This window comes from Gadus macrocephalus, chromosome 15 (assembly GCF_031168955.1).
Source record: "Gadus macrocephalus chromosome 15, ASM3116895v1".
NCBI lineage: Eukaryota > Metazoa > Chordata > Actinopteri > Gadiformes > Gadidae > Gadus > Gadus macrocephalus.
In genome coordinates this window covers 14,241,110-14,256,154 of record NC_082396.1, presented here as the reverse complement: position 1 = coordinate 14,256,154, position 15,045 = coordinate 14,241,110, and the positions used below count along the sequence as shown (strand labels likewise).

Below are 15,045 nucleotides of genomic sequence, written 5' to 3'. Positions count from 1 at the left end.
AGGGCATCAGTCCCATGTGATTGGTCAAAGCAGTAACCTCCCTCCCACCCCCCCAACCCCCCCCCCTCCCCCCCTCCCCTACTCCCACCCTCTCTTCCACAATCACATCTGTCCCATACTGAGGGAGTAAATCCCGTCCCAGCACAGCCTTTGAAATACTATCTGGCTTTTATAACGACACAAACCCATAACCAAACAAAGCCAGTAAGGACATAGAGAGAGAGGTAGAGAGAGATGAGAGAAGGGGAGAGAGAGAGAAAGAGAACGTGAGAGAGGTAGGGAGGAGGTAGAGAGAGAGAGAGAGGAGAGAGAGAGAGGAGAGAGAGAGAGAGAGAGAGAGAGAGAGAGAGAGAGAGAGAAGAGAGAGAGAGAGAGAGAGAGAGAGCATATGAGAGTGGAGTAGTGACAGGGATCCAACAGGGGGATGATAGGTGGACATCCTGACACCTGAGGGAATATGGAATGATAGCGATTAGCTAATAGACACCAGCCGCCCAGCCTTCTTCAGGCTGATGATTGACTGCGCGACACGATGAATGACTGCCACCGTACACCGCACGTGCCCACAGGGCGTAGCAAAGATATCTGGACGCATTTGCAAATGTCTCAAGCTATCATGGCGAGGTTTGAAACAAACACAGAACACTCGTGAACACTTACAGCACTTGTGATAATGAGTGAGTGCTTCAGGCGTACGTGTAAGACCGTTTGTGAGCGAGTGTGTGAACGTGTGCATGTATGTGTGCTACGGGTCATGGGTCTGTGTGTTGGGGAGTGATGGAGACTGTTTGTCGAAATGAAACAGCAGGTCAACCTGCATGCGCCCCGTAGGAGCCATGCGACACACGCACACGCGTGAACACACGCGTGAACACACTCGTGAACACACTCGTGAACACACTCGTCCCCTGAGCAGTCAAGGGGCTGGAAATCAAAGGAAAAACATTTAGCATTGCCTTTGAATCACTGCCATTAAAAATGTAGCACAGGGGGAGAGATGTAGCAGAGGGAGGGAGAGAGAGAGAGAGAGAGAGAGAGAGAGGAGAGAGAGAGAGAGAGAGAGAGAGAGAGAGAGAGAGGAGAGAGAGAGAGAGAGAGAGAGAGAGAGAGAGAGAGAGAGAGAGAGAGAGAGAGAGAGAGAGAGAGAGAGAGAGAGAGAGAGAATGAGAGTGAATGAGAGAGAAAAAGAGAACAGGGGTTCTGTTGTAGCAGAGCAATTGCCTTTTGTATGTTGGCCGGATGGTTTGGTACCCAAATCAGAACCACAGTGAATGACCTGAATACAGCCACGACTAGAAACCCCTACATCCCCCCTCGCCTCACACCTAACAACCATGTCCCCCTGCACATACACATAAGCCATGCGAAATGTAGCATGCCGGGCACCGTGGCTCACCATGTGTGTCTTTGTACGGCGGCATCGTGACATCCTGGAGGGTCTCCGTCCACCCGTCCTGTTCCGCCTGGCTCCGGGACACCGAGCCGGGGGGACCGGCCCCCCCGCCGCGTCCCCCCCCGCTGCCATGCACGCCGTGGCCGCTGTCATTGTCGCCGTGCGGCGCCCGGTGGTTGTGGTGCTCCCTCTCCCGCCTCGGAGATGTAGTTTGAGTCCGAGTTGGAGTCTCCAGAGGTGCTGTAGAAGGGGTTGTCGCTGCTGTCATCCCCCGACTCCCCAAACACGTCGTCGGAGATCTGCAGGCTCTCGTACCCGCGAGCGGGCCGCTTCCAGGAGAGACAGCGCCTTCCGCCCGCACTCCGCCATCTCTCTCTCTCTTATGATGCTCGCCTGCCTCTGTCTCTCTTTACCTCTCTAGGTAGATTTATTTTACTCACCCACAATTTTCTTTCGTGTTTAAACTGCATACGAGTACTGCTCGCGATCGCAATTAATTTATTTAGTGTGTTGTCTATAGAAAGACTACACCCCTACCTAGTACACACTCACACTATACAACCTCACGCTCCACTGCGAATGAATGATCCTCCTCCGGTCCTCCACCACAGCATCCTCTCTAGCCCGGTAACGGCTCGTGAACGTGGGGGAGCTGTCCTCTCCTGAAGGGTACTGAAATGGTATCAGCCCCTGTCGTGACTGACGGTAGCTACACCGCCGCGCAGTGATGCAATTATTGTTAGTTATAGCCTCCCGGAGTCCGCAGCAGCATCCGGGTTGGGAGACCACCAGGGATCTGGGTCTACCGAGCAGTACTGAGAGCGTCCTGGTGATCAGAAGGCGACTGGCTGCGGACGGATCAGCTGACTTTGAACGCCCTGTTGTAAGGTCCAATTAGGTGGGGTTCCAAACAGATGTCAGGTTATAAAGCTGCCCCCGAGAATCAAATCAAAGTCCTTGATGAGCATTATTGGCTGTACTCTAGTCACTATGGCCTACATCAAATTATTATTGATCTGGGATTATAAAATGAGCCTGGGGTTAATTCTAATTTTACCATGAAGGGTGATGCCCTTACACCTCCCTGCTTCCCCCCTTTATTAGTTTCCTCATCGTTTTATCCATCCGTGGATGGGCTTCTTGGTTACAACTGAGATACAGTCTCCATGATCCACCTTCACTACATTATATTTTTATTAGGCGATTAAGGTATACTAACCGGTATTCCTGCTTACTGAGGGGTTATTTCTATCTTAATGCTGAATTAGTATTAAGATGTAAGGGAGGCTTACATCTTAATACATCTTAATACGCCCCCCCCCCCCCCCCCCCCCCCCCATACAGTGTTGCCAGATCGGGACAGATTTACCGCCCAATCTGGCAACACTGCCCCCATACCCCGTGTGACCAATAGAGGGCGCAGAGCGTCACCGTTCCTCTGACGTCCTCCTCGTCTCTTCCTCGGTGGTACTCTTGCCATGTTTGCGGAAGCGTCGTAATATTCTCACATCTAGCTAGCCAAAGTCATTTTTTCCTTTTATGTAAGACGTTACAAACCCTAACATGAATTTACCGAAGGCCCCCGATTCTCTGTGCTTCGACAAGGACGTTTTTATGAAAGTAAGTCACCTGTCAAGCGATGTTGTAGATACGTGTTGTATTCGGCTGGGTATAGAGGCCAACCTGTCATTCAAGTCTTCCTGGGTTATTCTGGTCATTATCAACATTTATGTCTCCTGGGTGAAGTAAATACTGTTCTAGTTAATTGGAATCAGAGCTGAATATGTATGTCGACATTTGACTAACGTCAAAGACCTGTCGAGTCTGTGCAACGACGACCCTCGACCAGTAAAACCCCTAGCCATCAAATGGTTAACGTTGGGAATGTTTTCATATTGTGTTGATGACTCTCAGGGTGCATGCTCGTACTGAAGAGGCTGTCTTCCCTCTTCAACCTACCTGTCTTCCCTTGACGAATGTGTACAATATCGCTCCCTGGCGCGCCCTCTCTCTCTCACTCATTCTGCTCTCAGGATGACTTTGACGTGGATCAGTTCGTGGCTGATTGTCGCAAGCAGGTTCAGCTGGAAGAGATGCGAGAGGATCTGGAGATGTACTACAAGTTACTGAAGACCGCTATGGTGGAGCTCATCAACAAAGACTATGCAGACTTTGTCAACCTTTCCACCAACCTGGTGAGTGGTAACGCCCTTCCCTCCTTTCTGACACCTTTCTGTTATCACATGTCATGTCTCACTATCTGTGTGTCTAATCTTTTGAAAGGTCGGAATGGACAAAGCCTTGAATCAGCTCTCCGTCCCCCTGGGCCAGTTACGAGAAGAAGTGATGGTGCGTATTTGTGCTTGTGTACACATCTCACTGTGTGTATGCATGTGTGTTCGTGGAGGCGTGTCCACTAATGCTGGTCGATGTGGTTATTGTAGAGCCTTCGTTCCTGTGTGAGTGGGGTGATTGAGGACATTGACGGCCATCTGGCAAAACAAGAGGACCTGCAGAAAAAAAAGGTAAAACAGCAATAACCAGCTATCATTAATCAAACACTTTTAGTATGTCTGAGATTAGAAAATAAGTATTGTTTGATAACCTTGCTTAACCTGCTCTCTCGACTCCCTTTTTTTCTCCCATCAGTTGAGATGGACAGGTTGATTTTTAGTTTGTTAAAGAAAATATTGAAATCTTGAGAGTAATTTGATGGCCGTGTAGCCGTCTTACCCTAAAATAACAACATTGATCGAGCACAAATCGACAAGAGCCCCCATAACTGGAGTCTATAAGTGTATAAATGCATCAATCACTCGTATTGCTTGTATATAACAGATGACTCCCATTGTAATTAACATGGGGATATCTTTGTCATTGCCATTAAGTATGTTTCATGTGTCCACCAGGTGTGCGTGCTGAGGCTGATCCAGGTGGTGCGCTCAGTGGAGAAGATTGAGAAGATTCTGCACACACAGAACACCAAGGAGTCCAGCTCCCTGGAGAGCAGCAGGTAGGGCCGACCAAGATACACACACATGCACACGCATGCAAACACATGCACATGCGCACACAGGGGCAGGCATACTGTTACTGTGTGTCCCTGCCAAATGGTTCTAGGTTCAGAACCACAAATGTCCACACTGTAGGGGTTCTTGAGCAAGATACCTAACCCCTACTCACTTATAATGTTGTTGCTTTGGTACATTATCAATAACATCCTCATTCAGTACGCTAGCTGTACTGAACAAGGAAATTGGTGCTTGGATAATTACCAATAATGCATATTATACATTCTTTGGTGTGATCATTGGTGTACATACATTACAGTGTGTGTGTGTGTGTGTGTGTGTGTGTGTGTGTGTGTGTGTGTGTGTGTGTGTGTGTGTGTGTGTGTGTGTGTGTGTGTGTGTGTGTGTGTGTGTGTCTCTCCAAAGTCCTCTACTTGCAGGTCAGATCCTTGAAAGAATCGCTACAGAGTTTAACCAGCTCCAGTTCCATGCAATACAGAGCAAAGGCTTGCCCCTGCTGGACAAAATAAGACCTGTAAGTGATCTGAAGGCATGAGTGATCCCCCAAATAGCCTTGCATTCCACCAGCCATCCATTTTGTCATTTGACAAAGATATTATTTTCATTCTCCTCCCTTTGGAATCAGTGTTGTACATCTTGTTGGCAACATTAGCATATTCCATACATCCAAATTCTGTTAAACATTAAAACATAGGTGGTGTCTTGCCTCCTGCTGTGCAAATATTGGAAATCCCATTGAACCATTTAACCCCCTTCCCCTTTACATTATGAAGTGATTTAGTGGTTCAGGGGCTGACTGTCCCAGACCGATCCCTGGTTATTAAAACGTGATACCGATCTCTCCTTGCCCGTGCCAGCGCATCGCGGGCATCACCTCGATGCTGCAGCAGTCCCTGGAGGACGTGCTGATCCAGGGGCTGCAGACGGCCAACCTTGAGATGGTGCGTCACTGCCTGCGGACCTACGCCACCATAGACAAGACGCGAGACGCCGAGGCCTTGGTGGGACAGGTGCTGGTGAAACCCTACATGGACCAGGTGAGTCAAGCACTCTCAAACACACTGGAGCATTCGCACTACACTTAACTTTTGATGACAACCCAAGGCATTGAAGGATGTCTCCCCCAACAGAATGCATTACTTTTACTTATTTACTGTGACATTACAACCCTTCATTCCTACGTCAAGTTAAATCTATTTTGCTTATGATTTTCATTGCCAGTCCTGGCAACAAGACAATAATATTTTCTACAAATGCTGCAAAATCCTTCCCTGACCCCCTGCTCTGTCCACCCCATTGCTCTCCTGCCCTCCAGGTGATCGTGGAAGACCTGGTGAAGGCAAACCCAAACGGTCTGCAGCTGATGTACTCCAGACTGCTGGAGTTTGTCCCTCACCACTGTAGACTGCTCCGGGAGGTGACCGGAGGGGCCGTCTCCAGGTACCGATGCTGGAGCACAAGTCTTCCAAGCCTGTGGTCGGCAGCAGTGATCCGTGGACGTGCAGTAGTAGTGTTTGGTCCAGTGGTGATCCGTGGACGTGCAGTAGTAGTGTTTGGTCCAGCGGTGATCCGTGGACGTGCAGTAGTAGTGTTTGGTCCAGCGGTGATCCGTGGACGTGCAGTAGTAGTGTTTGGTCCAGCGGTGATCCGTGGACGTGCAGTAGTAGTGCTTGGTCAAGAAGTGGTTGTTTGTGGACCAGCACAGGGCACAGCTGGTGGTCCTTGGGAAATGCTTAAACAATTTAGATAATAACAATGTTAGAAAAAATACACATAAAATCACCTTATTCTTTGGTAAACATTGTATTAGAGCTACTTATCCTTTCAAATTACCTTTCCTTAGGGCTTGGTGCATACCAATAGTGGTAACTGCGATGCCAACGCGTGTGCATGTGTTTTGATCTGATTTGGACCTCTTTCATTTGGACCTTGTTTCTCTTGGTTTTTTGTTAAACTCCCAAGATCTTGTTCTCATACTGTTGTAGCATCGACTGTAGTCACAGAAATCACATTTGTAGGGTTTTCAGATTGCTAGCGCATCGTTTTAAAATAAAAGCTGTTTCTTTCACTCCTCAGTGACAAAGCTGACATGGTGCCAGGCTACGATTTCCTGGTCAACTCTGTGTGGCCCGAGATAATACGCGGCATAGAGGAGAGGATGGCCTACCTCTTCAACCCGGGCAACCCAGACGTATTCTATGAGGTAGCTAGCGTGTGTGTGTGTGTGTGTGTGTGTGTGTGTGTGTGTGTGTGTGCGCGTGCGTTGTGTGCATTTGTGTGCAGCACAGCAAACACAAAACACACGACTATATCGTTTGAATTGTAATTCTGCCTGGATAGTGATGCAAAGGGGAGAATGTCTCTTGGCTATTCTCGTGGCGTTTTTGTGTCTGGCGTGATCCCTGCTCTTCTCCTCCCTTGCTGTCCCTGACCAGCGGTACACGGCGAGCATGGAGTTTGTGCGACGGTTCGAGCGTCAGTGCAGCTCCCAGGCCAGCGTGAAGCGGCTGCGGGTCCACCCCACCTGCACCAGCTTCCACAGCAAGTGGAACTTGCCCGTCTACTTCCAGCTACGGTGGGTAGGGACTGTTAATGCCGGCCCATGATCTTCTTGTTGCTATTCAAGTGATTGAACATTGCTGATTATTGATGCTCAATGCAGTCGACCCGTTTCTGTGATAATTAAATGGCTATTGATTTCAGCTCTGCTATATGCTATGGCCCCTGGTCAATGAGGGCTCACTGATGAAAAAACGATTCATTATTGACACTTATTGAATTGAATGCAGCATGATCATGGGAAGACACACGCAAAGCATACCAAACATCTTCCTAAGAGACAATAGGTGCATGTGATTCTTGTAGTTAAATATCAGATTTTGGGGCTTTTGTTCAGAAAAACAAAGGTGAGTAGAGTGACCACGTGGAGAATGTTGTGGATTGGTCATGGCTGAAGCCAACCATGGGGGGAGGGGCCAAGTTAATTTGCATCACACTATGGAGGAAGTGTACAGCCGGAACACATGCACTTGGCTGCTTAGGTCTGGAAGGTCTGCCACCGGCGGTGTTTGTTGAGGGCCGTTGTCGCTCAACCTGACTTTGCAGCCAATCAAATGAGCTTGGACGACATGTTTTCATGAATGCAAGACCATTAATGGGATCTACACCATAAGAAGTCAGGGTGTGACATGGCCCCAGTTTCAGACTTCTTGTCTCCAGGGTTAATCCTAACTAACATAACACCTTTCAAAAGGAGAGAGGAAAGGAGCTATCTCTCGGTGCAAGGAGACACTTATTGACTATACACATGCCTTAGTGATTATATTAGTTACTTTCTTACTACACACGTTGCATCAACGGAGGATATTTAAATACAAGACCTCCAAATATTTGCGGATTGAGGACAATGTAATGAACTGTGTTCTGTGTTCTGGAGAACACCCATGACATTTTTTACGTACGTGGCACAACAAACAAACAAGTGTTGTGTTTGTATTGTGCAGAGTACAGCAGCTCACAGTGTGGGGACAGTGTTTATCACCGTCATGTTGTACTGTTTGCGTTTGGCAGCAGCTTCGATTCGTACATGACATGCCAGTTTCGTGGACTTTGTGCGCCTGCTGTTGGGACTTTCCATTTCACGTGATTTCTCTGTGTGCTTGTGTTTTTCCCACCCTAACACCTAGTGTTTTTCCATCTCCCCCCTCTGTGTGTCACTTGTGTAACTCTATCCCAGATACAAGGAGATAGCTGGAAGTTTAGAGAACGCTATAAGTGATGGGCTAGAGGCCGCTCCAGGTAAACACTCACTCTGTGTGAAAAAATAAATCAATTTGCGTCATTCGTAAAACTTGTAATTGACTCAGTGTGTGTGTGGAGCAGCGGGCAGTGCGTACCACCTTAAGGTGTCTGAGGTGCTGTGGTCGTGCCTGAAGAGGTGCTGGTCAGACGGGATCTACATGGCGCCCCTGGTCCATCGCTTCTGGAAGATCACCCTGCAGCTCTACTCCAGATACTCCAAGTTCCTCCATGAGGTGACCTACACCCACGCTGCGTGTCTTGACTTAAACCTGCACCCTGTACCATGTCCCAATAGCAGCCTCTAGTGGCCAGAGTGATAGCTGCAGTTTTAGCTATATCGTCTCCTGGATTTCATGTCTGCCCACGGTGGGGGAACTGTACTAGAATACCACTATTTAGAAAGAAAAATCCCCTGGATGATTGATTTGTTGATATGAGCGTTTTAGACTTGAGAAATGTTGTAGTTCAGGTATCTCTTAATGGAGTAAACAGCTGCACTATAAAAGTGACATCATGCAGGTTTATATATTGACTTCAAACATGGTAGCCTGGACGTGATTGGGTGTTAAATATTGACATTTTTTTGTTGACATCCAGCCTGACTTCACGATGCTGACTGCTGCCTTCACAGGTTCTCACCAAGACTCCCTGCCCTGAGGCCACCAAGGAGCCCGCCAGGCCCCTGCCTAGCTCCGCCTCCTCCACCTCTAGTCGCGCCTCATTGGATGAGGGGGGAAGCGAAGGCGGAATTCCTGCCTCTCTCTCCACCAAAAAGCTGGTCTACATCGCGGCAGACATACAAAAGCTACAAGAGCAGGTGAAGATCGCAACTACCTTATCATTTTTCATTTTTTCTAAAAGTTTCATTTGGGTGTAATGTTTTCCTGTGGGTCTTCCTCAGATTCCAGACTTGATGGAGATAGTCAGACAGAGGCTCGAGGCGGTCGGCTTCAAAAACTTCACTGTGATAGAAGGTATTTTGAGCACAATCCTACCAATATCTTTTATCTTTCAGAATATTTAGGTCTTGACCCTCTTGAGCCCTACAATACTTATTTTTCCTTGAATTATTCTAATCATTTTTAACTTCACCACTCAGAACTGAAAACTGTCCTAAACCATAAAGAACAGGGCAGGAGAATTTAAACAACCCAAAAATCATCCCCCAAAAGTGTTCACAGGCAATATAGATTCCCCCAACCAATCAGGTAAGAGATGCCCTGATAGGTCAGAAACAAGCTGGGGGCGGGCTAAAGAAAACAAGACATTCTCACAGAGCATCTCACTCTTTAATAGCCGATGGTGTGTTCTAGAATGAGCTTAGATAGACGGGCCTGACGGCATGTCTCTCTCCTGCCAGCGGCCCTGGGGGACTCCAAGGCCTCTCTGTCCGGCAGCACCCCCACGCTCAACGCCCGCATGACCCAGCATCTGAGCGAGCGCTGCAGCCGCTACCTGAAGAGCGCCTCGGAGGTGCCCCGCCTCTACCGCCGGACCAACAAGGTACGTCCGCTTCCTGTAGAGTCATCCAGGGAAATGTAGGGGTTGATCAAGGATGCCTACAGGTAGAGTGCCGTTATTGGTGGTTTTCGGTTGGAAGTTGCTTTGTATCATAAACATCGGTCACGTCCTAACCATCAAACATCATAGACACTGACTGATTCATACTGAAGATTTATTTTTTGGTAAACAATTATAAAAAATAAGAGGGGGTAGGACCAGAAAAGTTTTTCTTAACTTCTTCCTATCCCTTTTGAACATGAACTATGTTATTTGAGTTATGTATTTGTTGCTTAGGATCCTGAGGATCCAATTTGTTTTTTTTAAATTTATTTCTTTCCTTTTTTACTGCTCAATTGTTTTTGTTTGTATTATAATTTTTTAACCATGTTCAATAAAGACTTAAATACATTTTTTTTTAAAAACGGGGTCAGAGCTTTTATATTTGTTGCTTAACTTTTCATTCAAATGCTGCATTAACGAGCAGCATTCAGGCAACCATTCGGACACTCATGTTCGCGTTAGGTCTTCAACATGGGTAGCACTTTTTAGTGAAGTCCAAACCATCACCAGACAATTATTGTGGGAATCCCAGGCTACCAGTACATAAATGAATGAATAAACAAACAAATTAATGAATGAATACACTGTCGCCTTTGCTTACGTTGCTGCTACTTCCTTGTGCACAGGAAGTGCCGGTGCGCGCCTCAGCGTACATGGACAACGCCCTCCGTCCGCTGCATCAGTTGCTGACTGACTCCTCGGGTCTGGTCGACCCCGCTACGGCGCAAGACTGGCTACGTGTCACCCTGTGTGACTGCACACAACGGTAGGCACAACGCAACATGCAGGCAACGTGCACACACAGTTAATAATTCTGCTTGGGCTTTAGTCCACAGAGAGAGAATATGCGTTGGTTGGTGTAGTTCCCAGAGAGTGGTCAGATCTTTGATTTTTGAATGCTGCCTTTCACACATGAACTGCGGATCATCTCCGGAGAATCAGGTCCGGAGATGATCCAGAGTTGCACATTCGCGCATGCAACATACATCCGGAGATAAGCCACATCAGACATGTTCGCACATATCGGTGATACTCCGGATACCTAAGAAGAGGGGTGGCACCTGGGCAGAGCCTGTAAGAGGCAGGAAGTCACGCAAAAAGCATGCAGCCGAAGTCACAGTGTTTTGCTTGCAACACATTGAAGATCAAGGGTGAGGCTTCCTACTCGGTAAAGCTTTTTGCAGTGATATCAATACGGCATTTATTTAGACGTATCCAATAGCAATATCAGAGGAGAAGTGGAATGTAGAACGCAAAATACAGGCAAGAAGGGAGAAGTATGAAACAGCTACACTCTGTGCTCCTGGTTTCACGTCACATGATAGAAACATCATCAATACAACAGCAACACTCGCTCGTTGTGAGTTCTCCAGCTCACCGAATCTCCAGGCTTCACTCTAGACAGGCCTACCCGGGTAAACTGGTTCGGACATTTGCGTTCACACATACCGGGTATAATCCGGAGGATGTCCAGTTTAAGGTCTATTTTTTAAGGCTATTAACTGGCTCCCATGTGATCGACTTTAAGGGTTGTAGTCGTAGTGACAACAAAAGGTAACGGTTGGCATGGCAATCACTACCAAGGATGTTGTGTTCCTATTAGGGGTGTGAACGGTTACAAAAAATGGGTTACACAAGCCCTTTTTTTTCGTGTACACTGTTAACCGTTTTTTTTATTAATTAATGATTTAAAAAAAAAAAAATTAAGTGGACCGCAGACGCGCTATAGGGGGTTTATTTGTTTATCAACACGGCGGGTGTGCGAGCAGAATGATCACAAAAAGAAAATGTGTTTGACCGGTTGCCATGGTCATCTCCGTGTGGTTCATTTGCAGTTGCGGTGATAATTAGGATGTTGTCAGCTTACTGTTTCATTAAACTGAAATCAGAAAACGCGGGTATATGCTATAGACCCTAGTATCTGTGGTATAAAGGCGGGGACGAATTTCGAATTATACGTACACTTTATGTTGGAAGTATAGACCGTCGCTATTCCCATTGAAACGAATGGCGCGGTGATTATTCTTCAAAACGAGAGCTGTTAAATTGTAAAAAATTAATTAAACTGTAATCAGACAACGCAGTTATATGATATAGACCCTAGAGTATCTGGTATAAAGGCTGGGACTAATTTCGAATTATAAATATGCAAACTTTATGTTGAAAGTATGGGCCGTCGGGATTCCCATTCCAATGGTGCGGTGATTTTATTTTATTTTTTTACGGTTTTCGTTTACTGATTTTTCCTGAACGGTTATGATTTACTAACCGGTTACACGTATACCCGTGCACACCCCTAGTTCCTATGCTGAACACGTATTTCACCGGGGCCTAAAGGTACTATGAAACCATCTCGGAGGTGCTGAGCTCGGTGAGGAAGATGGAGGAGAGCCTGAAGAGGCTGAAGCAGGCCCGGAAAGGGGCCGCCACGGTAACCACGACGGGGACCAACGGGGGGCTGACGGACGATGGCAAAATCCGCCTGCAGCTGACACTGGATGTGCAGTACCTGGGAGAGCAGGTAGGGGGCGTGCACATAATACTGTTGACGACTACGGACTGGAATGACAACTCTATTTGAAGTGCTTTTTCAAAGACGCTGAGGATAGAGCACCTTTAAAAAAGCGCAGTTACAAAGCGGTCAACGTTTAGTGAGGCACAAGAACACTCGTTGTGATTGTGCTTCTTCAAATACGCATTTACAAAATCAATTAACAACACAAATCGGTGCAATTCAAAGTATGTCATCGTTTTGGAACAAAAGATGAATTTAAAAAAAAATACGGCAACATAAGAATTAGGGCCCGACCGATATTGATTTTTGAGTGCCGATGCCGATTATTTTCAGAGAAAAATTACGATTACGATTTAATCGGCCGATTAAAAGCAAAACAAAAAAAAGCATATAAAACATAGTTTTTGATACCTTAAATATACTTTAAACACTTTTGACGAATATGTGAATGGAATGCAGAACCTTTGAGTGTTTTAGAATACATTTAAAGTCAAAAATTAGTGTAATGTAAAATAAATAACTAACTCCCAATGTGCTGCGCTCGTGAGCAGTGACTAACACGTGCGTGCTGAGCAGTATGGTCTCACCGTAAGAGTCTACAGCAGGGGTGCCCAACCAGTCGATCGCGGTCTACCAGTAGACCGCCGACAGATCCCAAGTCGACCGCGAGGGGTGAAGAAGAAAAAGAATATATATATATATATTTTTTTTTTAAATAAAAAATACATGAAACAACATGCTCAAACAACACGTCTTGTGTACATTGGTGAGGTGAGCGCGCAGCTGCCTGAGCGAGCGTGCTTTCATGTTGTACGGTAAAATTCAATCTCCTCTTTTTTACTCCAGCTAAAGTTGTTAGTTAGCAAGGCGAGTAGGAGTGCAATCTGCAGGATACTAAGCGCAATAACATTTAAAAAAACAACAAAAGAAAAAAACGGTTGTAATCGGCGTCTTTTTGGCGGATGTTGATTATTTTCAAAAAGGCTATAATCGGCCGATTAAATCGGCAGGCCGATGAATCAGTCGGGCCCTAATAAGAATGCATTCATATAAAAACAACTGCTATATAATTGTAGTTGTGTATTCCCATTCCAAAGCTTTCCACTTACCTGGTGCTTCATATCGATGAATACATACAAAATAATAATAGGAATGCACTCATCAAATCAACAAATCCGGGACAAGCAAACTAGCAGGGCAATTTGGAAACCTTTTGAGTGCGGGATTCAGCAATACATTCTGTTATCGAGGGGCGGGTAAGGACACAACAACTCTGCTGTGGACCAGAAGACTGTATTTAGTGTGGCAGCAAAATGGCGCTCGACAATTTACATGTGTGGTCCGGCAGCTCCAAGAGCCGGACATTGTGTTTGATTTATAAAGTAATCTTAAGGTCAGTTCAATACATCAGAAACAGTTCATAGTTCCACCCACTGCCTATCACCATGACTAGTTTGGTGCCGTTTAGCGGCTATAAACGAATGTGAGTCAAGGTTTACGTTGCAGTGGACTGCGGTCTGGTTTGATAGATGCCTCTTGTCCCGCAGATCGAGAAGATGGGTCTGCAGCCGTCTCAGATCTCCATGTTCTCCACACTGACGGAGCTGGTGCAGGAGGCCCGGGACCTGGCTGAACAGAACCAATAGAGACCTACAGGACTCTATCCCTCACATTCTCACACTCACACACTGGACTTCCGGAAATCAGCAGTACAACAACCACAGCGCAACCATTCACGTCACACTTGGGTGGGTAAACAAGATCTGATCAACCTTATCCTGTCCATGCTAACTGAGGACGATTGCACATTGAGTTGCTCAACTGATTTGGCCGGACAACACAGACACACACACACACACACACACACTCACACTCACACTCACACTCACACTCAAATATATATATATATATATATATATATAAGACATTCAACCTCTACTGGGTTCATGACAATAAAATGGCCGACATGTTAGATCTTTTTATGCAGGCACTAATGATTCCTCTGTCTGTAATGTTGCCCATTGGATATAGTATGTTTTAAAAAAGAATGCCCAAACCTATATTATACACTAAAACACTCAACGTCCTGTGAATATAGCAACAATCTGTTGTGAATTATGTAAATGTTTTAATTAATGCTATTTACATTGATAATAAATAAAAGATCACAATGTATGGATATGTTGTGTATGTCAAATTAATTTGCAAAGAAATGGTGGCAATTGGTCAACCTGCAGAAATGCAACAATGTACTTTCAGTGTTCTCCATGTCCAATCACATTTAAACTATTAACAATTAGTCAACCTGCAGAAATGCAACAATAGTGTACTGTCAATGTTCTCCATGTCCAACCACATTTAAACTATTAACAATTAGTCAACCTGCAGAAATGCAACAATAGTGTACTGTCAATGTTCTCCATGTCCAACCACATTTGAACTATTAAAGATCCCACGGCATGAAAATTTCACTTTCTGAGGTTTTCTAACATTAATATAAGTTCCCCTAGCCTACCTATGCTCCCCCAGTAGCTACAAATTTCGTTGGGTGTAAAACGAGCACTAGGCATTCCGTTTTGGAATTTTCCCTGTATGACGTCATAATGGGAGATGCCACCTCCCCTTTCTCTGCCTTGCCAGCCCAGAGAATTTGGCCCGCCAATGAGCTATGACCATGCGAGCGCCACATGTGTGTTGTCTTTCTCTGTCTCTGAGGTCAGCAGCCATGATATTGATGCTAC

General features: G+C 46.1%; 2 protein-coding genes across 2 annotated transcripts in view; one reads left to right on the top strand and one right to left on the bottom strand.

Moving 5' to 3' along the window:
* pgbd5 (piggyBac transposable element derived 5) overlaps positions 1–2,498 on the bottom strand; it is a 74,712-nt gene extending 72,214 nt beyond the window's left edge. Inside the window, 3 exon segments of the mRNA XM_060073644.1 lie at positions 1,397–1,581; positions 1,583–1,707; positions 1,709–2,498. Of these exon segments, the coding sequence (XP_059929627.1) occupies positions 1,397–1,581; positions 1,583–1,707; positions 1,709–1,762 (364 nt within the window). The 5' untranslated portion in view covers positions 1,763–2,498.
* A 323-nt stretch (positions 2,499–2,821) lies between these two features.
* On the top strand, positions 2,822–14,483 carry cog2 (component of oligomeric golgi complex 2). The gene is made up of 18 exons (XM_060072666.1): positions 2,822–3,013; positions 3,427–3,588; positions 3,677–3,742; positions 3,838–3,918; positions 4,303–4,406; positions 4,831–4,939; positions 5,283–5,462; positions 5,741–5,865; positions 6,502–6,628; positions 6,861–7,000; positions 8,162–8,223; positions 8,308–8,459; positions 8,858–9,043; positions 9,128–9,200; positions 9,587–9,729; positions 10,416–10,555; positions 12,127–12,310; positions 13,852–14,483. Exons 1-18 carry the CDS (start codon positions 2,957–2,959, stop codon positions 13,948–13,950), a joined length of 2,190 nt encoding a protein of 729 aa, XP_059928649.1. The 5' UTR covers positions 2,822–2,956; the 3' UTR covers positions 13,951–14,483.
* The last annotated feature ends 562 nt before the right edge of the window (positions 14,484–15,045 follow it).